The sequence below is a fragment of the Watersipora subatra genome, chromosome 7 (genome assembly GCF_963576615.1).
Source record: "Watersipora subatra chromosome 7, tzWatSuba1.1, whole genome shotgun sequence".
NCBI lineage: Eukaryota > Metazoa > Bryozoa > Gymnolaemata > Cheilostomatida > Watersiporidae > Watersipora > Watersipora subatra.
The window spans coordinates 50,107,314-50,133,960 of record NC_088714.1 but is presented as its reverse complement, the minus strand read 5'-3'; the positions used below and the strand labels follow the sequence as shown (position 1 = coordinate 50,133,960).

The following is a 26,647-nucleotide window of genomic DNA, read 5'->3' as shown; positions in this document are numbered from 1 at the left end:
CAGTGTGAGACGTCTTGAACGCCCCTTCAATAGATTATGGTAATTAGGTTGCCTAAAGCGAATGCAAGTGGAGCTGTTACATAGCCTAAACTCCGCGAATCTCGGTAATAACGTACAGACCCGTTATAGCGAAATATCTAATCCCTAAAACACAGTGTTAGCTTACAATCACTAAGCTAAACAGCAGGATTCTTTTGCGCGATTTAAGACAAGCTGTTCGTACAAATTATGTTCACAAGTAGTTGAGTAGTTGGGTTGTCGTGGTTGGTTGCTCATAAGCTGTGCTTTTTAGTAGTGTCATGAATCAAGCAACCGTGGTTCTTGGTGCTCAATGGGGGGACGAAGGGAAAGGAAAGATAGTAGATCTCATAGCCGCCCAACAAGATGTAATTTGTCGGTGTCAGGTTAGTAAAAGGTTATTCACCAATTTGGCCTTTAATCATGCTGGTATAAAACTTGTTTGGTGTGTTGAATATTTTAATCAAAACAAGTGCATTTATTTTAGCGTTTAATATCTTTCTTCCTTTCGTCCATTGTGAGTACCAACCGTTTAAACGTTAGTTGAAATCTGAAGCAAGTTGGTTTAAATATGATATACCATATGAATAATGTTAGTTCTCTTGATTCAAACTACAGTTTAAATTATTAGGTATGTAGAATGTGCTTTGTGCACAATTGAAGGGGTCGCTGCTTTGCACTGACTAAATATAATAAAGCTGGAACAAAGAAAGCCTGTTTACTAGCAATGATATACAGCCCCCCCTCCATGGGGACTGTATATCATTGTTACTAGTAACTCCTTAATTAGTGGTAAGTCATCATGAAGCCTAAATAATGTACATTGACATCACTTATTATTTTTGAGTATGTAAATAGTTGAAATAGGTAGAATATTGAACGTCAATAGTTCTTTTTATGTTGCTCCATGTTTCTACAGTGTTTGCAAAACTTTTTCTGAAAAACTGGTTATTGAAGTTTAGTTGTTTTGTTGTACTCGTCACACATGAAAAGAATCTTCAGCAAACCAAGAATGATTCACCATTATATTAAGGGTATTAGATATTGTCACTTTAATTTATGTAGTTTTTTGTGCAATTATATTTGACCTATCACCATATTAACAGTATTTTCATAACCTAACTGTAGGGAGGAAATAATGCTGGACATACAGTGGTCATAGGAGATGTTGCATATGATTTCCATCTTCTGCCCAGTGGCATCATCAATGAAGACTCTTTATCTGTCATAGGAAATGGTGTGGTAATTCATTTGCCAGGTCTCTTCTCTGAGATAGCGGCGAATGAGAAAAAAGGTCTTAGAAACTGGCAGCAGCGTTTAATAATTTCTGATAGAGCTCATTTAGGTGGGTGCAATGTAATATCTCCTTTCTGCCTAACTGCTCTAGTTTTTTCACATTCATGTACCGTCAAACCTCAACAAACGAGGTTCGACTGTACCACTTTGAAGATGCTTTTTGTCTCTATGAAGTCTGTTTTTCTCAAAGATTTTGCTGTGTTGTACTTGTTGATAATAAAAATGACCTATTTTACAACGGAAGCTCTGTATAGACGATCTTCATTATGAAAATCAGTATTGAAAGTGATTTCACCAAAACCCACTCCCACTAAACACTCAGCGGAACTGTGCTCGTATATCATTTCACTCCTATTTAAAATCAAATTTTCTTATATAAAATAACTAAATGTAAATTCATCTATTACCACTCTGTGAAAAAATCTTAAAACAGGTTATTACCATGGCAAACATGTTTATAATGGTTTTATATCCCCACCTACGCTCACAAAGTAATAAGTTACCTACCTAGATGTTATGCGCAACACTTGTGTGATACAATGCAACATAACATAAACTTGAAATTTGCCATAATCCAACTTAGCTTGTTATGCACTCATTTAAATAAAATATTTAATACTATTTAAATGTGGTACACATAACTCATTTTTTCGCTTTTTTTTCCAGATGTTTTTGCAGGGCGTTCACTTTTAGCCGACTATGTTAAATCCTTTTTTGATCTAAAGTGAAAGATTGGTTGAAGCTGTTCTCATTAGTGTCCTTTCGCATACTCGGCCACATAGCGGCATATCGAGAATCGTCTCATATCTCATATTCTTTTTGTATATCAAGAAAAAAAATTTGCTTGGAATTTTTTCCTATTTCAAATGTCTCGAATGTTGGGATAATGGTATGTCAAGTTATTACTGTATTTTAAGGTTTTACAATATGTTCAGTGTGTTGGACTTTTCTAACTACCTATCATCATTATGCGTGTTCTAGAAGTGGTAGCTCATTACTCACAATCATATTTTACTCGCATGGATTTCCCAAGAAATTTTGTTGTACATTCGATCTGTGTTTCGTAAACTTAGTAAGACATAATGCTGCTGAGATCATTTTAACACAATTAAAAATAAAATTAACCAATATATAACAAGAATGAGGCATCTATAAAAAGGTTCATAGAAACATTCATAGAAACGTCCATAGAAACATTCATATAGTTATTATTTGAACTAGGGTCTAGTCTCGACTGACTTATATGATTTATGATCCTTGAATTATTTAGTGAGTGATTGTTACATAAGAGAGGGGTCATTCAACTACCATAAGCTAAAGTTCGTTTTATGGCCAACTCTATACTGTGCAACCTTGGAGACAAGCGGTATGCATATTTGCATATCTTATTGCAATGCTTCCCTTCACTGCGGTGAAAATATTCTAATCGATTCCTTACATTTAACATCGTTCACTGCCCGCTAGCTGTAACCCTCGATGATTGTTCTTAGACAAAAGCGATGCGTTTGGTTGAATGTCTCCATCGTACTTATGCAGTACAGCGCTATTTTAATCTAGTGGGCGCATTATGGAGTAAAACAATGAGCTCTTTTACTTCGGACAATAGTAGCAATGCAACGAAAGGCCATACCGCTATGACCTGTTGGTGGCCAACTTGGCTCTACAAATGTTGCTGCTGTTGGTTTGTGTTTTGTTCATTTTGGCCGGGTCAGTTTTTTCTGCCTTGTGAACAAGAATAACCTATTTTGTTTTTGTTTGATTTTGAGGGCACGTAGTTGAATGAACTATAGTTTGGCAATCGGAAATACATAAATTACTGAGGACGTTTGACACTGGTTCCACAAACAGGTGCATAAACTTATATATGTCTAAATATGCCCATCCTTTTACCTACTTTGCACTGTATATATCTTCATTTGCACTTTCTGTCATTCCTTGATCTGCAAATACTTTCCTTTGTGTGTATTTTGGCATATATACACAATTTTTTTATGCACAGCTCTCGGTCTCTGAAATGTATCAATTCTAGAATACAGTACATCTACAGTAGATAGCCAAACCTCTAGCTCGCCAATCATATAGCTCGTCTTGGTTTCTTGTTACTTTGAGTAAAGCTTCTGTTGCCGTAACTTTTAACTATCAAAGACATAGATCCGCAATGACCATGCCTTTCGACACCCTTGACTATCTAAAACGTAGACTCGCAATGACCTTGACCCTCAACACCCTTGACTATCAAAAACGTAGACCTACAATGACCTTGACCCTCAACAGCCTTGATTATCAAAGTCATCGACCCACAAAGACCTCGTCTATCAACACCCTTGACTGTCAAAGATGTAAACCTACAATTACCTTTTATTTCGACACCCTTGACTATGAAAGACATAGACCTACAATGACCTTGACTCTCAGCAACCTTGGCTGGCAAAGGCTTTGTTTCTCAAGATTTTGGCTTGCAAAAACTTTCAATCCGCTACCGGCATGTTTAGCAAATACCCTATTTATCAGCTTAAACAATGCATATTTTACCTTTGACATGTTTTAATCATTCTTACCTTGACCTTTATTATTTGTAGTGTTTGACTTTCATCAGATGGTAGATGGGATGGAAGAGAGCAGTAGAGGTACCAAGAAGTAGGTGTTACATGATCCTGTTTCAACTCGATGACTATTTGCTTTCTCAGTTTTATTGCATTTTCTGTGCTCAGCTTTGGTTCATTTCTAATCTTTGGCTCATTTCTAATTTCTAATCTAATTATTTCACTGTGTGGAATGTTGGAGTCATCAGCGCTTGTTAATTACTTGACACTAAGCAAGTTTAGATAGTAGACTGATTTGTTTTTAGTCTGGGAACCACTAAAAAAGGAATTGGTCCAACATACTCTAGCAAAGCTGGTCGCAGTGGATTGCGAGTGTCTGATCTACTAGGGGACGAGCAAGCTTTTAGGGAGAGGTAAGGGTGTATTGGTTGGTATTTGCTGTTTTAAGGGGATATACTGATAATTACTTTCTTACAGTTTGGATTAATATTGCAATGCTTGTCAATGCGTTTTATTTACAGTAAAAACTAAATTAGGCTGTTGTTACCGCTTTGGAGTTGTCCGTACAAAAATTTATTTACCAAAGTATTTTTGGTTTTCATAGATCTTGAGTTTTTCAACTGTAGTTTAACGTGGTTCTATATCAAAAAATGGGAGTCATTTGCATATTGCTGTTTCAAGCGTAGACGGATATATTCATTTTCCTGCCAATTGTTCAACTTTCGAAAAAATGCGCATAACAAAGACAAGCGACTGATGGCAAACCAATCACTATTGTAAATATCATAAAATCTTTAGAGCTGAAGAGATTAAAATAAGTATGATTTGTTTCTGGAGCAATTGCTGTCAGTGCTACCAATTGCTGCTGGTAAAGACTAGCATTATCAATTGTTTTTTCTTCTATCGAAATTACGCACATTGGTTACACAGAAATAATTCTCATGCCAGTTATCTGGTTGTTCAAAACATGTAGCTTTAGTTTGTCAATCTCATCAACTTTGTTTGGTTTGAATAGGTTACACGCATAAGCACAACAGATCGATATTTGTTGATAGTGTGGCGTTTACATATACATCGTTCACATTCACAAATGTATTCATCACAAAACCTAGGATATGTATTTATAGTTGCCATTCAACTTATTTCATAGAAATTCTCAGAGATTCAGCTGCGACAGTCGTAGACGGTATAAATGAATAATTTTTTAGAGGGTATGCCATTTCGTTGTTACAAAAACTCGGATTTCAAGGTTTATATGACACCTTCAGGGTATGTTAGGGGCATAACTCATTCGCTTCCACCCGGCTCTGCTTTGTCATAAATACCAAGCTATTTAGTAGCCAAGCTTTGACTTTGACCTCAAATGTTGCTGTCAGAAACGAGCGATAACTTACTTCCAACATTTCCTAGAGCCCTACATAAATATACATTGGGAAGCGAAGAAATTTTTCTACAAGCCTATATATTTTGCTTCTAAATAAAATGGGAAGATCTGATAATCTGAAACACTATTTGTTAGAGCTGCATTGTAGTTTTTTTTTAATATTCTAAATTTGAATTTATTTTCGGATATTAAAAATATGTTTAACAAGGTTGGGAACACACTCGTTGCACGAATTCATAGGTTTGCCGCAGTTGGCAGCAAAACATGGGCTTTCGTGTGCAACAGAAGTTGAGTTAGAAGTCTCAATTCGTCAAAAGTTCAGTTTAGATTACATCATTAGGGTTTCCAAATAGTGTTCTTGAATCCACAAGTTTCTATGTTATATAGTAATACTCAATGAAATGTTACAAATATATATAAAAAAACAAGTGACACATACAAGCAATGTTTATTATACGTACAAAAACTGAAATTAAAACACTTAAAACAATTATTTATAACGATAAGCTTCTTGGTCTCGGCGATCAGTTGTGGCAGGTCGGTAGCTTTCACTCTGACTCATTTTACCTTATCCTAGTTTTTAACTTTTTCTTTGGTGTCTTCCGACTCTTCTTCTTCGCAGCAAACCCAGTCGATATCAGCGTCCAAATGAATATTTTTAGCAATGTAACAACTTTTATATGTAGCCATTTTAAATACTTTTCACGGAATGAAAGAAAATTTTGTCTTGAAAGTGTACAGCTTGCACATGTGCGCTAACCACAAATGCTAGCCTTACAATAGTAGCACAGACGGTATTGTGTTTATTCAAACTGATAGTTAGTTGCTATAACATAAATTCATAACTGACTGAAAGGATTTTAAAAGGCCTTTCAAAAAGTGACTCCCCGGGTGGCATCGTGATTGATACGCTGGGCACAGACACTACCCCTGCTACAGTAGACGGAAATTGTTAAAATTACATTTCTAATATTTATAAGCATTTTCTCTTGAAGTTATTTTTATAAATATGTTTTATAGCCATATTGTTGGCCATTTGGCTATTGCATTAGTAAATTCAAATTTTCTAATTAAAGTTTTGTAATTATGTTTGAAAGCAATAATCTAACAATTTAAGTAGCGTAAGCTATCATTTTGATTGCTATTTATTTAAACAAAATGGTGCTTTACGTAGTTGTTAGAACTGAGCTTCGACTGGCAGCAGAGTAAATCGCATCATCGATCTTCTGTCAGAAAAGTGATTAATCAACTCTTCGGGATTATTTATTCGGTTTATCACATTTTCTTTTTGATTTTTTTGCTTAGCATGCCCTTTTGATAAAGCTTAGCTAGCATATAACCCAACCTTCAGCCGCATGTATTTGTGTATGAAATTCCTGTTTTACAACATTCTTGATTAAACATTGTAAAATGTGAGAATGTTCAAAGTCTGCATTCCTTTCTTTAAATATTTGGATTGTCAGGAATTCGTTATCTATAATAGTTAAACAATGATTTAAATAAACAACCTTTACCATCTATTTAGATTACTATGGATCGGCTAGGTTTGGAATCTTGGGAATGTGTGCCGCATTTGCTGAGTACGCCTCTGTCAGCTGTGGCCCGGTCAAAAGGGTACTAACTGGGTGCTCGTCGCAATACACTCAATAATTTGTACAGGTGCTTTTAGATTTTATCTCATAGAGAATGTAAGCAAACATCTTTGGGTCAGTTCTATAAACAAAATATTCGAGACTAATCTAGCAGTTATAGTGAGCTGGAAGGTGAGTAATGCAAAGAAAGGAAAGCGTGAAATGAGAGAACAATTTCGCCATAAAAATTTTACATAATTTTCATAGAAAATTGCTTTTCAATCAACATATATAACATTTGCCACTTTAACTTTCCCCTTAAATGAAATGAACCTTAAATGAAGGAATCGGTTTATTTCTATGTGTGTCGGGTCAATGCAGAATCCAATTATTCGAAAGCTCGAGGCATATTTTAAAAAATGTTGAAAAACATTTCTTACTTCTTATGCTATATATTCGCTCAGCATTTAAAACAGCTTATGAAAAGTGGCAGATAATTAGTAGCAGTGTTAGTGACAGGGTAGTTACTCAAATGATGACATGGAGACAAATTGAACAAAACATTTTTAGCTTGCCAAAATGTGTTTGCTATCAAGAAATTTTTTGATTAAGGTAAACTAAAAGCATTATATATATATATATATTTATATATATATATATTTATATATGTATATTTATATATATATATACATAAAGGTTGATGGCTACAATTTTTAGTGGTTCTTCACCATGTTTGCACTCATCTGTTGTCAACAGACCTGATGCATTTACTGCCCTGTGTGCCGTGAGTACTTGATCAGAATAGAAGCCTTCACTCATTCCAATCATGTAGGCAATGGAAAAGCCTTGCCATTATTACATGCATTTCCGTTCAACCATTATTGGTATTCAGAGGTAGCTGGGCAAATGCTGACAGCCTTAGTTTGGGCTTGAACAAAGACGCACAAAGATTTCTAGAAATCAATTTGAAGGAAACATATGTAATGTGTCGCTGTCCGGGCCCATGCTGCTCAGAAGTGACTCGAATAAACAGATGGTGCAGTGCCCAGCCATAAGTTTTATTATCGCTGGTGAGGGGCATTACGACGGAAGGAAAGTTTAATTTCTGCAAATGATGATTGACACTTTGTAGTCTGGTTCTGAGATAATTCAGGGAAAAGTTCATTCACATGATCCTACACCCGAGTAAACCCGGCTCGATGGTTTCATTTTGTTTTCTGTACTTCCGGTTTATGTAGAATTACAAAATTTTGGTGGTGTACGCTATTAGCTTTAACTGACAAAGAAATAAAAGATGGCTGGTTACAGAACATTACTTCTTTTTAGATATTTGTACTTCCGGTTTACATAACGTAATGACACTTTGGTATTTGGTACTTTGGTTTCCAGTATAACCACGAAAGTTTAAGTCGATTTCACTATTAGTTCTTCGGATATTGTTAAAATACCGATGGCATTTCTCATCGACTGAAAAATTAAAAATGGCTGCAGTCAGAACATTGGTTTCTATGGACATACTGATTGATATTCTTTGTAATGGAAAAAGGAAAATAGACAAAGTTAGAAAGCTTCTTCTCCTTAACATCAAGAGTTTTATATTAAAACTATTTGTTGTCAATTCATAAAATATATGCACTCTCTCAGGCTCATTTTACGCCAACCTTTATGTTTTTTCAGTTGACTCTAAAATACCACATATTTGAAAGAGTTTGAAAAAACTATTCACTCTGTTTGATTTCTGTTTCTTCTATCGGGTTCTACAAACTGATATCAGACAGTATTAAAAGGAATTGTGCCATTCTAAGGGTTTCAAAACTGATTTGAAGTTGTTAATATGGTCTAAGGTCAGCGGGCTTGCTTATATTTACAAGGTTAGGCTCCAATGTGTTAAAGATGTAGTTGCGTCAAAAATGAAATTAGGACCCATAAAAGGCTAAAACATCAGCTACAATTTGATGCCATTTTTGTCTTTGTAGACCAACCCTGTCCAGAGATATATGCGTTTGAATGAGGCCCTCTTTTAAAAAGCTCACGTTCCAGCGGGTGCCAATTTCGTGACGTCACTAGCTTGTTTTCTGAAACGAAACCACGAGCGATAAATATGAGGTCGCTTCGTTAGCCAATCACGATCGCGAAATTTTTATATAGACCGTAATAAATGTTATCACTCGTAAAACGCGTTGTCTGTGATCTCGAAGATTCTCATCGCTAGAGAATTCATGCTCATCGTGACTGATTCAACGCGTTTCAACAATTACTAAGTTATACATAGTTTTAAAATGGCTTCAAGTTCGAGCGACCGCTACTCAGAGTTATCTGAGCAACGTTTAGTAAAAGATTAGAGTAGACAGCCTATGGCCAAAGCTGACAGGCGTCAGCAGCGTTTTGCTGCAGAAGAAGACAGAATGGAGGTAAATTAACTTAGAGTCTTCTATACTTTAGTAAATGTAATATTTTTTATAGTCATAAATACATATACTAATTAATAAAATGATAATTCTTTGCTATCTCCAATCATCGTTTCATAGCTTATCTGCCGTTTTACCTAGCTATAATATTTTTTTCGAATTTTCTTTGGTAAATTAGAGTCATGATTACAAATTATTTTCACACGTAGGAAGTGGGTAAAATCGATTGATCATTGCAAATCTTTAATTTCCAGAACCAAAGCTTCGAATCGTTGGATTGGCGTACTTGTGCCTTTATTAAATGTTTATTCGTTTTTAAAATTACACTCGCAATCTATTTAACTCCCAATTTGGAAGCTGTCAATAGATACGCTTTAGAATGACATATCTATGAATGACATATTTATTGCATCTACTTTGTTTACATTTACTTGTTTTATTGATTACAGAATGTTTATGTCGTCCCACTAGCCGAAGAAGCTTTGTCAGTGTGAAAACTGCTATAAAGGAGAAAGCAAGACTTGAATGCGTGCTGGATGATGTTTTGTTTGAGTTTGTTGCAGTAGATGAATTTGTCTTATTGTATCAGCTAATACTATGTGAGTGGCCACGACTTGATGAATATTTTTAATAAAAGCTTTATGCCGAGATGTAAATATTTTTGCTTGTAAAAATTATATAATAAAATAATATTGTTGAAGATAATGCAAAACATGATTTGCAGAATATTGTAGTGAATCGGATATGGTATATGGGTGTCCGCAGAACTGGAAAATGTGAGTTCAAATCCAGTTTGCAGCAGACTTCTCATCCTTAAAACTCTATCCCTGTCAATATTCTTTTCAAAGAGGTGGCTTGCTAGTAGTAAGAAACTAGTAAGAAACTAGTACGTAGGTAATAGGCGACATAATGTGGGCGGGGCTTATGGGAGGCTGTATATCGTTTATATGGGTAGCTGCAGAACTGTGCTGATACAAAGACCGCGTTCTACATAAAGTGACTAGACATAATTACCGTAGACCGGTAGAATTGGTAGTCGGTACCCAAATGTTTACACAACATTTGGAGAAAGTGAGTAGAACAAACTTTCAATTTTCGTTATTTGAGGCCTTTTAAACATTCATAATAATGCATCTGTAGCAGGATTTAAAATTTTATTCTAGCCAACACGAGCAAATACAAAATAAGATATATGCCAATAGAGCCGCGTAAGACTAGACTTTTATCGCAAATAGCCGATGTGAATACGAGAGATAGAGACAGGTTGCCAAACGCGTGACATCATTTTTGGCGAGGCTGGGCACGTTTTTGTGGCCTGAGCGTTTTTACGGTGATCAGATTTTTTCGGTTTTAATCTTCAAATATCTTGGCAATGCGATCGCGTAACACAACAAACAACATATCAACTGATAGAGAAAAAAAAATGCTTTCTTTTAAGATCAACTTAAATTTTGACGCAACTACATCTTTAAAATCTAGAATTAATGATTGAGAAAAAAGGGCATCAGTAAAGGGCATAGATCTGGTAGTCAATGATACAAGATGGTACTCTATACAATGATGAACTTTTTTAAGCGGAAAAAATACCAATTCAATTTAATTCACTGTTATTCAACGCTTGTCATTAAATAGTTTTTACTCACAGTGATTGTCCATAGTAGTTATGCTTTTCGGTTTGAAATTTCTCTTTAGTTTTATGCATGTTTTAGTTAAAAATTAATAGCATTATCAATCGGGATATCTATTCCTAAGACCCTATCTATGACCTTATCTATCTACTATTGGAATTTTTGAGCATATGCAAGTTCAGCTCATTATAAAACTTGTGGACCCTCATATATGCATATAGTTGCCAAAAAGTTAGCTTTTGGTCCTTTCATTAGTTATCAGTTAAATATCAATCAGGTGTGATGGTTCTGTCTATTAAAGGATTATTAACTTTTAGTTCAAACAGTTAACAAAAAAAAGAGTTAGGGAAAATCCATCAGGGGAAAATGGTTGCCCTTTGAACACTGTTTGAAATTTTTCACCCACCAATGCTGGATGTTTGGACTTTTGACACTATATTTTATAGCTGTTGATTATAACTACAGTCAAACATGGATAACTCGAACTTCACGGGACCGAGCGAAAGTGTTCGAATTATCAGAGCGTTCAAGTTATCAGAGCACTGTCACAAGTCCATGTATTTACTTATTTATTAGTAGATACATGTACATATACAAACTATAATATAAATCAAAAGCACAAATGGCTTGTTTCAAATTAAATGCTTCTAATGTAAAGTTTAAAACGTTTTTATCAAAAAGTATAGAGATTTTTCTATCACTTGAGATTGCTTTGTTGTTCAAGGTGATGTTATTGCCAGGACGTTTTTTAGATTGACATTGGCAAAACTTGATCGTTGTTGAAATGCTCAAAAGAAAAGACATCTTGTTCTTTTGAGCATTTTACCAACGATCAATTTTGCCGATTTTTTTTAAGTTTATGCAAAGATTACCTTACTTTACCTGGGATTCGTTAAGAGCAACACTCCAAGGCAGTTCAATCAGAAGTTTTACGAGGTTTTACGGTACATTGTATATCACTCACGCTTTTTGAATGAATACTTATTGAATGTACACACGTATTCTGTGTTTAGGTCAAACGATGAATAGTTTTTTTAGCTAAAACAACGTATACGTTTAATTACAACAATTTTTAAGACGTTATAAACATTCAAAATTCCTACATTGATTTAACATGGAATCAACGTCGGAAAACTATTCATCGTTTGACCTAAACACAGAATGCATGTACGTTCAATAAGTATCCATTCAAAAAGCGTGAGTGATAGAGTGATATACAATGTACCGTAAAACCTCGTAAAACTTCTAATTGAACTGCCTCGGAGTGTTGCTCTTAACAAATACCACTTTCCTTGCTTCCGAAGGGCGATCGCTAAGCGGATGTTTGGTATAAATCAAATTTCACCAAACCTTAAGAAAAGTCGTTGACAAAAATATTTTGCCGATGGTGGTAACAACGACGCTTATGAATTACAAAAAGATGAGGTTTACCTCTATGGCTTGGAATAAAGTGATTTTCTAAAGCGATTAAGAACCGTTTCGGTAGCCGTTGGGCAAAAAACAGTTAGAGTTAACAGTGTTGAGTTCGAGTTATCTATAGCAATTTATCATTACGTGGGAACGGACCAAAGAAACCGTTCGAATTAACCATGTGTTCGAGCTATCCGTGGGCGAGTTATCCATGTTTGACTGTATATCAGTTTCACTTCTATGAAAATCAGTTATGTGCTTTAATGAAATTGTCCCAAGGGCTTTCTTCGTGTAAGTTTAACCCTATACGACTCAATTGGCTGATCCACACCAATCATCACTCGGCAACCTTGATAGTTTTTGGGGCCACAGATGTACAGGCCAACGGAATTCATTTGCTTGTTTTTACAGAATTTTGTACAGATTTGTACAGAATGAGAATTTATGGGTAAACATTATTAACTTTGAAATATACTTCACATTCCCACTTGGTCAATGAACAATCAACATCGTAATTACGCCATTGATGAACGGATCCATTAACATTTTTCGTATTCATCGAACATGTCTATTGAATAATGACCACTTTGTTATCATAGCCTATAAATATTAATGATATATGGAATTCCTTATTTGTGAGACAAAATTAACTGGTTGAAAGTTTCACGTTATGAAATAAGGAATAATTCCTAATAACGTCATGAGCAGGCAACTCCTATTTTAGCTCATTGTATTACAAATGGTTCCCATATCTGTTTCACAAACAGTTATAGAACTTCTAGCAGCTACATCAGGTATGATGAGAACCATATCATATTATCGTAGCAGATGAGAAAGCTCCTAGATAACATTTGAAAGCAAATCTGTCAGGCACCTTAATTGCCTTTGTAGTCGGAGAGCATATTGTTAAAAGTTTAACATACAAGCCATTTTATTTGTTTCAGGTTTATGAAGCTTGGTAGGCATTTTGAAAGATTGTTTCCTGATGCAGACTTGAAGTTAGAATCAGAACTACAGACCTTGTTGCAGGTGAGTTCTACCTTATGCCCCTGCAACTATATGTTATGTAGGTACTTTCTCAGTTCACTGCACTCTATACTGGAAGCATGTATTTCATAAGTGTTGGCTGTTCTTCAAATATATCTTTTTGGGTGCCATCAGAGAAGATCATTCCCATCTTTAAAAGGTACATATGTAATGAAAGTAAGCAGATTCCTGACCGAGCCAAATATTAGAGAAATCTCTCAGAGTGCCAGCTGGTCATACATTTTTAGGAAGTCGAGTCACAGACATCAAGTTTTTTATTCTAAACAGCCGGTTTTGCCTTCTATTGTAATCATATAACACTGATGTATTGATGATTTCAGTGGTTCAGACTTTGTATAGTGATTACAAACTAAATAGGCCCACAGTTGTTGACAAGCTTCTTTGTGAACAATGGAGCAGCGTTCACTATTTTTTTTTTCGGCATGGTAACCCTCGTTTTTCGGCATAGTAACCTTCGTTTTCAGCAAGCGTGTTTTAAAAGTTGGTAATCTCATACTATTGCAGAGTTGTGATTGTGAATTGTGAAGGCTGTGGTAACAGAAAGTTCATAAACTGAAACATACGATTGTGGATGTAGTACGTTGGTGTCACGGAATAGAAAACATTGTTTGTTATATGTGTGGAACGATAGATACAAGAATTCTGGGTATAGTTTACACAGGATTTTGAAACCTGTAACACAAATACAGAAATGTGTTTGTTTGAGATAAGACAGCATGTTCAAAGATTATGTGATTTGATTGGCAGCAATCAAATTTGTTTAGATTATTCATAATTGCTGTACTGTATTTAGTGGGCTGAGTTTTGACCGTATAAGGATATCTGAAGGCTAGCGTTCACTGGTGCTGGTTGCATGGCTTAATTGGTCACGTTTTAATATGGTTTGTGTCAATTTAATCTTAGGTCACGTAATGTATTGCTCAAATAATGCGGTATAGGATGTGCTTATAGTAAACAGTGTCATGAGGTCAAATGAACTTTGTTCTGCATAGCTGTCATTCCTGCATCTGATATCACGTTTTTGGTAGCTCGGCTGTCAGTCACCAAGAGTATGTGATGCGAGAGCATTATTGAGAGCATTATTGAGAGCATTATCGTTTCAATCGGTACGATCTGACTCCCAGCTAGCCACACTTGATGCTGTCTGATGCAGTATCTGGTCTGTGCACTAATAGGGTAGATGACAGTAGGTCATATCCAGTCTATATCCTGATATCAGTCAGCTATCGATGTTCTAAGCCATAGTTCTCATCAACTAGGCCTGAAGTTTTGCTCTGCCTATGCTGCAGTATTTCTGGATTTGGGTTTCACTGGAAATAAAATTGGTTACTTCAGTAGCAAAACTTTCTGGATCAGTGAACCGGTCTAGTGCACATGTGTAGATTAAAACAGTATCATACAATAAGATTTCGGTTGTAGCTAGAAAGTCGTTTTTCGACCTAACGATAGGAGCTCCATCTCAAAATTTCAGAGTTTTCATGAAAATTCAACTTATAAGTTAATGTGGTTTTGGATTCTTTAGTTGTATCTCTTCAATGCGAGCATGGAATAAATCTCTCGAGGCATATGCATACCCATTAATCTGGAGTTGTTCTCTATACATGACTCTCAACGATGTGATCGTCACAGTAACGATTGTATAACTGTTTTATTGTCACCTGTAAGCTTGAACTATTTACAAAAGCTTCTACATCAATCTATTGACCAAGTGTACGAAATAAGAAATAGAGACATGAGCTGTGAGCTATTCTTGAGACTCCGGTTTGGTCGATGAGCCATCAAAATAGCAATTATGGCATTCATCAGGAGATCAATGCTTTGTGGTAAACAAACCAAGGTTTTTAGGATGCGAGAAACTGCCCAAGCGATCTGAGCTCAAAATCTTGCTACTGAACAGCTTCAGTCATGACCAATTTAGTTCAGACAGGCCCGACAAAAGCTAGTGTCTTGTTGGACAGTTTTGTGCTAGTGAATGCTTTGTCATGTTACTTTATACTACCATTTTTTATGTTGGTTGTCGGCTAAAATTAGAATCGACAAAAAATTCAGGAATGGTTTGATTTATTGCTTGTAATTAGAATTTAGAACACTGTATTTGTGCTATTTTGTTCATCTACTGAAAACAATGTTTGGTTTGTTATCATGTAGTCAGTCGCTGCCATAATTGGTTGTTTCAGTAGAGATCTGTGTGCTTGTAAAGTTTTCCTTCCTTGTACTAGAAGCTCCCAGTATTGACTATGACTTACTTCATGTCTTCAATTGTAAATAACTGAACACAATAAAACAACCTCCTATCGCACTCAAAGTGATCGTCAAAAAACTGCAAGCTTCAGAGTTGGAAAACGGACTTCGATACAAACAGCAACCACAAAATAATCAATTGTTAATAGTGTAACGACTCATTATTAGTACCATTTTGTAAACACTTTCTTACTGATCACTTGCTATTATGGGTTTGTAAAGATCAAAGGACGTCTTAGTGGCAGTCAAATAGAGGTGGCGTTCAATTAAAGGTTTTATGGTAATTGAACACAAAACTCTACCTATTGCGCTCAAGGTGATTGTCTTGCGTAATTTTGGAAACCTCAAGTTCATCATGCCGTAAATAAAATTGAAGGACGGAAACAATCACTTACATAGTTACACAAAATAATAACGATGTCAAATTTCTATATCATCTTTATATGCTTGTTTTCACCCTTTAAGAATGATAAAACCATTTTCAATGTCAACACTAAAATTATTGCAAATCTCGTTTCTTTAGGACTACAGGGAAAGACTGAGGCCTTTAGTCAGGGATACTGTAGCGCTACTCAACAAGCAGCTATCATTGGGAAAGAAGATTCTTATTGAAGGAGCCAATGCTACAATGCTCGATATAGACTTTGGTAAGTCGTATAAAATGTGTCTCATCCGAAGATTTAGTAGTTTGCGTTTTTTAAGCAGGCAGTTGAAGTGGTCATGAGGATACGCGGCTTTCAAGAACTGTTTTACTGATAGAGATAATCTAGTCGTGAGCAAATTTGGTGTTGCAGGTTCATAGTTTTTTGTCATTGAGACACCTGTATATCTGGAAGAAAACAGTGTCATTATGACCACACATTAAAACAAATCAATAAAATAATGTGTCAATAGTTGTGGTTGAACACACTTAGCGTGGCAACTGACAGAGTACCTAGAATATTGCTGAAGGAGGTTTCGGGTAAAGTTACATGGAGACATGGTAGGGCAGATATAACATGTGAATAGTGTATAACACCAGATTCAATCTCAGTTTTCACGAACGCGTCTTGTAAGTCCTTTGGTTCCTTACCATTAACACGGCACATTCTTCATTGTAAAGGATGAAGTAAGACACATTGTGAAGTATTATTAATTCTGTCTTGTAACGGACCGTCGTGGACTTTGGAAGGCTACACAGCGTGCCGAGGTTAAAAACGCTACACAGCATGCTGAGGTTGGAAACGCTACCCAACATGCAGGGGTTGGAAACGCTACGCAACATGCTGGAGTTGAGAACACTACGCAACATTCTGGGGTTGGGAACGCTACATAGCGTGCTGGAGTTGGGAACAATACACAGCATGCTGGGGTTGGGAACGCTACACAGCATGCTGGGGTTGGGAACGCTACACAGCATGCGGGGGTTGGGAACGCTACACAGCATGCGGGGGTTGGGAACGCTACACAGCATGCTGAAGTTGGGAACGCTACACAGCATGCTGGAGCTGGGAACGCTACACAGCATGCTAGAGTTGGGAACGCTACACAGCATGCTGGAGTTGGAACGCTACACAGCATGCTGGAGTTGGGAACGCTACACAGCATGCTGGGGTTGGGAACGCTACACAGCATGCTGGGGTTGGGAACGCTACACAGCATGCTGGGGTTGGGAACGCTACACAGCCTGCGGGGGTTGGGATTGCTACACAGCATGCTGGAGTTGGGAACACTACACAGCATGCTGGAGCTGGGAACGCTACACAGCATGCTGGAGTTGGGAACGCTACACAGCATGCTGGGGTTGGGAACGCTACACAGCATGCTGGGGTTGGGAACGCTACACAGCATGCGGGGGTTGGGAACGCTACACAGCACGCTGGAGCTGGGAACGCTACACAGCATGCTGGAGCTGGAACGCTACACAGCATGCTGGAGCTGGGAACGCTACACAGCATGCTGGAGCTGGGAACGCTACACAGCATGCGGGGGTTTGAACACTATCGAATTATTCTGGCCTCAACATTCTCATGCCTTTTTATATGACAAAGCTTACAATGTATATAGAATATCTTCAATGTTTAAATTTTGTTTTTTTATCAGTTTTTAGCTCAAGCTGCTTCAATTTTTGATTTCTCAGCTATTATGATAGATTTAAATATCTTTTCGGTGCGTTTTGGCCTTCATTTTAAAACAGTAACTCGCGATCAGCGGCAGATCAGCGATAAATCTGTCAGAATAGAAATAAAAACTGTTAACCCTCGTCGATGTGTTACTGTAACAGCACCTTAAACTCACCATTATATTACTTCTTGTAGTGTTCAGTCATCATTATCAGTCGCGACTTTTAGCCTTAGATTATTCAAAGTTTCGTTTGGTGATGAAGTTATTGATTCAGTGGAAGATCAACTCATTTCTTATTCAAATGCAACCGATCTCCCCACTGTATATAAGGCTTAAAAATAACTAGGGCAATGGTAGCTAGTTGACCTTGGTGCAAAGATAAGCCCTTTAGTCATTTTCTTAAGAAATACTGTCATAATATAATATAATAAGACATATAGCATTTGATATCATAACTAAACAACGTATGAGCGGGAATTGGCCAGCACAGAAGTTGCTTATTAGAAGATAACAGCCAGAGACTGGTCATTATCAGGGTCACAATGTTGTACTGAATTAACATATATCTTACTTATATAAATATTAATTATATTATATTAATTATATTAATTATGTCATATATTAAATATGCACAATGATTCCTTTAGCTCAGTGTTGGTTAATTTTTTCAGGAAAACACACGCAAGCCATAAAACAGGTATTCCCCTGCATTTCACAAAGTTGGATGATATTATGAACATATATTCTCATTCTTATTTGCATTTTTCCCTTTACGTCCTGCATGACCTTCATTTCTCATATTCATATTATTATGAGGCTGTTTATGTTCTATGGTCACTGCTAAGGTTAGCATTAGAGGGAGCCATATCAGTGTTTCTAAGCATGTGCCCTTATTCTGACAAGGGTGGGTATGATCGCCCATCGCAAGTCCCAAGCAATGAAGCAGCACCCTTTTCAACAGGCAATCAGTTTGTCTTCATTTAATATAATGTGATTATCTGCAATTTCCAATCGATAAAAGTACATGTAAGACTTTATCATTGTTGAAGCACTTTGTTATTGGTTTTGCTCCTGCCTAAATAGTATATCAGTATGCAGGGTGACTGAGTAGGACATATGTGGTAGGTAGCTTTAAGGAAAATTAGCTTGTGGTCCTTTCATTAGTTATCAGCTAAATATCAGATGCGCTGTTTGTTTGTATTCGTATTTAAGGCTAACAACTTTCAAGTCAAACGGTCAATGCAAAAAACAGTCCGGGAAAATCCAATAAGGGAAAATAATTGCCCTTTGAACAATGTTACCTTGAGATTTTTCTCTTATCATTAAATGATGTTTACTTTTCTAACTTTAATGGCTGTACACTGGCCTACTAGTGCCACTTCTATGAATATAAGTTATGTCTATTAGAATTTGTCCTGAAGGCCTTACAAGTTTATGTTTACACGGCTCCATTGGCTGATCTACACCAACCATCACTCAGCAACCCAGATAGTTTTTTGGGACAAGGGTGAGGGTTGTTACATTATGCCTGATGACCCGGTCTACCAGAATGAATTTGCTTGTCATCGATCGAAACGTCACATTGTTGTTCGATCAAAACCGTAATCTCCACTTATAGCTGGTACAAAGGTGTCTAAAGGAGTTCAATGTGATGGCCTTGGAGAAGTGATTGGGCGGATTTTACGATGAAGTGCAAACGTCAAACACTAACTGTATCTGCTTGATTAGGTTTTAAAAATTGCCCAGAGAACGAAGCTCCTATGAGGCGACGCTAAATTTTTGGTTGAATACATGAATTCTGCGATGGAAAAATAGTCTGTCAATAAATGATAGTCTTTCTGAAATACTTTAGTTAGCTATAATGATGAATGTATCATAGTGCCACTAGGTTTATAGATTCATATTGCCCTAACACTTCCAACTCTGTCCAATCAGAGACGGAACTGGCATTTTGTTGGAAATATTAGCACGTTTATCTCATCGTCTCATCAAATAGCCTTAGTTCTACAAAACTTCATTGAAAGATCTTGTGAAGGCATGTCTGCCAGTTTAGGTAGCAAGTCACAAATACAATTAGACATGTACATTAGAGTATATATACAGATTATTAAATTAAGAGTTGTCTTCATTTGCTCTTAAGCATTAAAAAAGTAAACAACTCCGTATCACACCCACTTCAGTCAAACTTACTTGAACAACTATCCAAATGATTGTCCCCATATATACAAGTATTCTGGCTGTCTAGTGTGCCATAAGAATTGACGGGTGTAATAAGTAATTCCACGATTATTCCAAAATGCTGGAAGGTGGTCGATTGGTGCAGGTGGAAGAGTGTTTGTCCATCAAGTTGAATGTCATGAGTTTGAATTCCGTACAATGCAATCTTTTTTCATAACCTCTAAGCGTGGCTTTATTATAGTAAAATTTGATCAATCTAAATTATTTCACCTCCATCAAAATATAAAGTTTGCTCTCATTTATACTTTTGAAAAATTATTTTCCTTATTAGCGGAATCTAGTCAATCTACACACTATATCTTTCGGAGTCAGCAATTGCGGGACAATTTATTTCTGTGGTTGACAGACTTGTACAACTGCTCTACTTTAATTTACAGCACAAGTCTTTTAACACAACTTGATGTTCACATTATCAATTTTACTCTGATAAAACGTTCCGTTGTTTTGCTATCTTTTACTGTCTTTCATTAAAAAAATCCATAAACCTAGCATTCCAAATACATTTAATTTGTGTTTTGTAGGTACGTATCCATATGTCACGTCATCTAACTGCTCTGTGGGCGGTGTATGTACTGGGCTGGGAATTCCTTGCCGAGCGGTAGGAGATGTGATCGGAGTGGTTAAAGCCTATACCACAAGAGTCGGCGCAGGCAGACTACCTACTGAGCAGCTCAATGTATGTATTCGTTGTTCTACAAGTTAGTATATATGACCTTATCAATTCTTTGTTGTTCATTCAGGCTTTCTATTCCGCAGCGAGATATCTGAAAGTTATCTTATATTTGTCTGGTATGTTATACAGTAGAACTCTACTTGCGAAAGACTACATACAAAATCTTTAAACCATAACTGTCACGAACCAACTTTTATCGTATTTACTAAGTAAATCAGACACGCTGATTCCGATTTTGCACTCAAAATAAAGATTAGTCCACTAACCTTCAAAGTCATTTAGGCTTTTTTAAAGCATTCCAATATCCGTTTTGAAAACAACACAATCGGCATTACAAGCTCTGCCCATAAATATGTGACGAAACCTAGCTTTTTCAGGAACGGAAGTTAGGAATGTTTAGTCCGATTTAGACTAATAGAGATGGGTGTCTTAAAACCCATTATTATCTAATTCCAGCCTGTAAAATAATTTCAGTTTTTTATGAAAGGGATATAAACTATTTAAAATTGTTCGTAACTTGTTACATGACGTTTAAATGGGCTGAAGGCCGAGAAAAATGAGCTCAAAAAGCGCGGTTTTATCACAAGCTAGCGTTGTTATCGCGCTTTTTTAAATATGCATTGCTAAATAGCTTATCTACCTTTCAGAAAAGACTGATATTATTTTTAAGGCTGAATTTAGATATTAATGGATTTTAAAACACCCATCTCTATTGTTCTAGATCGGTCTAAACATCCCTACGTAACTTCTGTTCCTAAAAAGCTAGGTTACGTCACGTATTTATGGGTGGAGCTTGTTATGCCGATCGTGTTGTTTTCGAGACCGATATTAAAACGCTGTAAAAAGCCTTCATTACTCTGAAAGTTAGTGGACTAATCTTTATTTTGAGTACAAAATCGGAAATCAGCGTGTCTGATTTATCTACTCAATACGATAAAAGTTGTTCGTGACAGTTATGGTTTAAGTTACGAAACATCTTTCAGTAGAGATTTTGCACCGATGCACGAAATATATTTTTAGATATGGACAAGCCTTTGGCACGTGGCCCGTTTGCTAGCTTCATTCTTTAGTCTGTCTTCTTCCCGTGGGTATGACTTAGAACGCATCTCACTCAGTTCACTTAGTTAGCAAAGGTCTCTAAACGACAAATGTTGTTTTTTCGTTCATTGTATAATTCGGAGCTATCACACACCGCATACAGGAAAAGACAACTTTAGTTTACAGCACTTCAAGTTGTTTTTACATAACAGTTTTTAAGCTCATGTCAATGAAAATAAATTTTTCTACTGATGTTTTTTTTAAAAACATTTGCTTTAAGCAAAATTAAACCAAGGAAACGAAACAAAACAACACCCACTTCTTTTGAATGCCTTCATCCGACCTTTTATGGTTTTAGCATTGTCTAGACGGCTAACGCCCATGGTAAACAAACATATCGTTCATATTTTTATTCATTATTTCTGGATTTTTTCAAGTATTTTTTCTATTTATTTAGTAATATAATTGTAGTATGTATTTGTTGCGGGTTTAAACCATCACAGGTATTTATAGTTGAACAAATGTGACATATGAGTTTTTGGAGGTTTGGAATGGATTAGGGCATTTATATAATAACATCAGTTTTACTTACGAAACATTTTCTGGAAGTAGTTACTTTCTTATGTAGATGTGCCACTGTATATATTAGTATCCCGGCAGCCTAATGTTGCTGTGAGAGATTGTCAGGTGTAATAACCATGTGTACAAATATTCAGAAATGCCAGTTAGCCGTTGAGTGGCTCAGTTGTTAGAGTGTATATCTACCTTGCTGAAAGCTGTGAGTTCAGGTTCTGCATAACGTAGTCATTTTTCCCAACTTTCAACTGTGTTGCTAGATGGCTCTTATCATAGTAAAATTATGTATAACTACTAGTACCCTTGCAGTACGGTGCCCCGTGAGAGACCGTCATGTGTAATAAGTATGTGTACAATTGTTCCGAAATGCTGAAAGGTGGTCAGTCAAGTGCCGCAGATGGTAGTATGTCTAGCTGCTATGCTGATTGTCTGAGTTCGAATACTGTAAGGGTGCAATCTTTTTTCCAATATTCAACATTGTAATGCACAGACACAGATATCATTGTAATGAAAAGTTCTTAATATTATACATGAGCTTTTTTCTAAAACCTATATTTAGAACACTTGCCATAAATGAAAATGTCATAGAGAACACAAATTCTCATAATGACAACAGGTCATTTATTAAACTTATTTCAGGCTCACACCGTGCAGTTTATAATATGTAAAACCGACATATGAAATTAATTTGTTCTCATATCTGCTTCCTATGCTAAAGCTATCGTATGCCTGAGATAATAGTACAATAAGATTACACTATCATTAGTTTAATTTGTTTCTCCGCCCAAAAGTAAAAAAATTCCTGCTAGAAATGACACATAATTTAAAAAAATTTTCTCATAAAATTATGAAAAATGCTCATTTATTTGTAAATACTAAACTAATAAAAATAGTAACCAATGAAAAGGTGCGTTCTACCATTGAGACACACCGTCTTTACTTTAGCCAAGCGCGATCATCATGTACACATGTTTACACGACATTCAAAGGTCCATGATTGACTAAATTAGGAACGGTGTAAGCAGGAAGCACGACTATTGATGACATTTTAGGGAATCTTTTTCTTCTGATCATTTTATCCGTGATCAAATTTTGTTGATTTAAATCTTAAACTATCCTGGCATTTAGATCACCTAAAACAACAAAAAAATCTCAAAAATAGAAAAATATTTATACTTTTTATTAAAATCGACTAGAATTTGATGTGATTACATCTTTAAGGTAACAACCACAAGTAGATGTTTGAGTGCGTGTTGTGCGTGATTATTTCGGGTTGACAAGTATGCTAGTACAAGTTGTGTTTAGTCTGCCTCTACCCATACGCCTTTAGTTGGTCATGATGTATTTATTTGTGTTTTATTGTTGTGCTAGGACATAGGAGAAAAACTTCAGACGATTGGCAAAGAGTACGGGGTGACAACTGGTCGAAAGAGACGTTGTGGATGGCTGGACTTGCCCGTGGTTAAATACACTGCCATGATCAATGGATTTTCTGCGTAAGCAGACAACTTCTCCTACTAGCTAATCATGTTTAGGAATTTTCTTATCGTGTTCAACAATGGAAAGCTTAAAACAAACCAACTTCTTGATACAAAGATAATCGTTCTAGATTGTGGTGGGAACTATCGTACAGTTGATCAGGCGTAAATTGCATAGGTTGTGAAGCCAACGACAACCTGTGTTGGCAAAAATCACCTTTGATTTTGTAAACAAAAAGTCAGGTCTGTTGTTGTTGACAGACAGAATGAAAGTTTTAGCTCGCAATCATCTGCTGCAGGCTCGCGATCACAAAACTGGACATCCTCGACTCATTTGAAGAGCTGAAAATCTGTACCTCTTACCTCAAAGATGGGAATCCGATTGACTACTTCCCAGGTGAGGTATTTCAATATAACCATCATGCTCACACTATTGCGTGTTGACTCTTCACTGCAGCATGCCACTCTAGTAGCTAGCTGCATTATTTATCCCGTATGGGACACCACTTTAGAGGTCACTCTATACACCATTAAGAAAAGTATTATTGCTCGGCTAGTACTAGGAGTAGACCTATAATTTCTTATCTTACAAAATGAGCAAAACAGCGTTTCATCCGACTTATTATTACAGTCTTTTCAGAGCTGGAAATATGAAAAATATAATTGTTAGGTTTTTTTCAACTTTAAAATGGATGCTGATTGTAAAGAGATTGTCTTGACTTTGTGCATTAGATGCTACAAATATTTCATCTCATTGGAACTCTGGGGCCTCCTTTAGTAGTAGGGAATATGATTATTTGGATGGTGTCCACGATTTTGTTGTAGATGCTGTTACTAGGAACAGTAAAGTCGAGAGAAATATGTCATGTTAAAGTTCCGAGTTTTTGTAACTGGAATTTAAAAAAATGTAAAAATATTGTTACCAATATTTCAGTTTGTTAAAACTATTCAATCTTGTAAAAAATGTACCACTGATCACTCTCATTTTTATTTTGTGGCAATTTTCAACCTTTAACTCTAATTTTTATCAGACCTTAACAATTTTTACTACATTCAGATAGCTTCGTCAAGTGGCATGGCACATAGGTTTTTTATATCTAATAGATATTTTGTTTCAGCTACGGATGAGGAACTAAGGCAGATAGAGGTGGAATATGTGACGATGCCTGGGTGGTGTTGTGACATCACTGGTGTTCGCTCTTACAACGATATGCCAGTTAATGCTCAAAAGTATATTGAATTCATTAGGTCTTCACTGAATGTACCAGGTATGTTAAACATTTATCGCTTGTAAATATTTATTTGTTAAATCTGCTCTCAGCTACACCGATGTTACCATGGTTTTCATTCTTTACATTGGGAGTTATCTTTTTCAAAACTATTTTAGAAAAATAACTCCCAATTGGCCCTCTCCTATTGGCTTCAGCATGCCTATTAGTATTGATCTATTTTCCGGTAGTTGGATTTTTCGCTGATCAAATTTCAATGCTGTGCTAAAATCTCATTTTTCTCATAAAATGGTTTCATGAAAACATTTATTTATGCTCATATGTTATTTATGCTCACTTGTTGGTTATTGCTTTATGTAACATTGTAGTACGATACGTTGGAGTTGGCCCATCTCGTGATTCTATCATAGAAGTGCCCCAGTAGAGTGAACACCGTATACCCTCAGCCGCAATTATCATGCTTCAATATCAAAATGAGGTGCTTTTTCTTTTGGCTGGTCAAGTCTGTAACTTACCTTATTTATTTCCCTTTGATTTTCCCTTTTATTGATTTTCTGCTGGTTTTAATCTCTCTTGTGGTGATAGATAGATATTGTTCTTGTAATTTCACTATAATAGTGAAATTTGACATAGTATCTGTATTGAACTATCATAGTTAATGTGATGCGCTATCCGCTGGTTCGCAGTTCACTGTACCTTAATATTTTAGAGGGTGTATACACTATATTCTTTTATACTTTTACGGTGACCCGCTGCGGGCCTTTGCTCTACAACTGCTAGATATATTTTTGCAGCAAAGCAAGGTATTAGCTATTTTAATGATCATTACTTTTGTTTTAAAATATAATAATTGTGGTGAAAGGAATTGTCTTCTTTCGGCTGTTTTATTAGCCTCTAGTCAGTTACACTATGCATCGAGTCTGCAGTGACCATGATTGTACTTGCTGTTGTGAAAACTCGCACAAACACAAATATGGGGTTTGTCCCAGACAAATCATCCATAACTGCTGATCGCTTTAGCAATTCAGTTTTACAAACGCAAATATATTTGTTTGCCAATTATTGGCATTACTGTTTTTTACAACATCCTGTGAGTGTTTTTAGCATATTTAAAATCAGTTCAGGGTCAAAAGCCATAGCCAGGCAAACCAGATGCTATTTAAAGTTGCAATGCTGATATATGTTTCATTTGAAAAGACCGAATTCCCTGGCAAACCTTAAGTTTCGATAGAAATATTGAGTTTACAACACTGGAAATTCTATGGAAATACATGATAACATTCGCAGAGTTTTAAAAACAAGCAATATTTCAGCTTTTTACTTGGCAACAACATTAAAAACATAATTTGTGTGCGAAAAATAAAATCACGTGTCCAAGACGATTTGGCCAATGCCCTAAAATTGCACAATATATAGGCATTGACATATGCCTGATGTATAATACTTATTACAATTATTTTAATTTCTTTTACAAATATTAGGTTGCTTCTAATAGTTACTTATCACCAAACTGTTGCCATGAATGTGTTTATTGCATGAAATTTGTCATGAACTTTTCATCGCCGCTATAGCATACGCGTGTTCAACTATCCGTAAAATAAAATTATCAAAATTTATCATGAATGGCAGCTTCTATCACTTATTCCAAACAAGTCAGAAGCATAAGTTACAACATATTCTATTATAATCATCGGTTTCATTTGGCCAATGAACCAATATTCAGCTGCATTATGGGATAGCAATTGCTATGAAGCTGAAATCTAAAC

At 36.1% G+C, this 26,647-nt stretch overlaps 1 protein-coding gene across 1 annotated transcript; it reads left to right on the top strand.

Annotated features, from left to right (window-relative positions):
- The first annotated feature begins 207 nt into the window (after positions 1-207).
- LOC137401084 (adenylosuccinate synthetase-like) lies at positions 208-25,746 on the top strand. The gene is made up of 11 exons (XM_068087435.1): positions 208-404; positions 1,147-1,363; positions 3,894-3,951; positions 4,163-4,270; positions 13,203-13,287; positions 16,070-16,193; positions 20,409-20,563; positions 23,546-23,670; positions 23,952-24,049; positions 24,771-24,920; positions 25,250-25,746. The coding sequence occupies exons 1-11, from the start codon at positions 300-302 to the stop codon at positions 25,303-25,305; spliced, it is 1,281 nt and encodes a 426-aa protein (XP_067943536.1). The 5' UTR covers positions 208-299; the 3' UTR covers positions 25,306-25,746.
- The last annotated feature ends 901 nt before the right edge of the window (positions 25,747-26,647 follow it).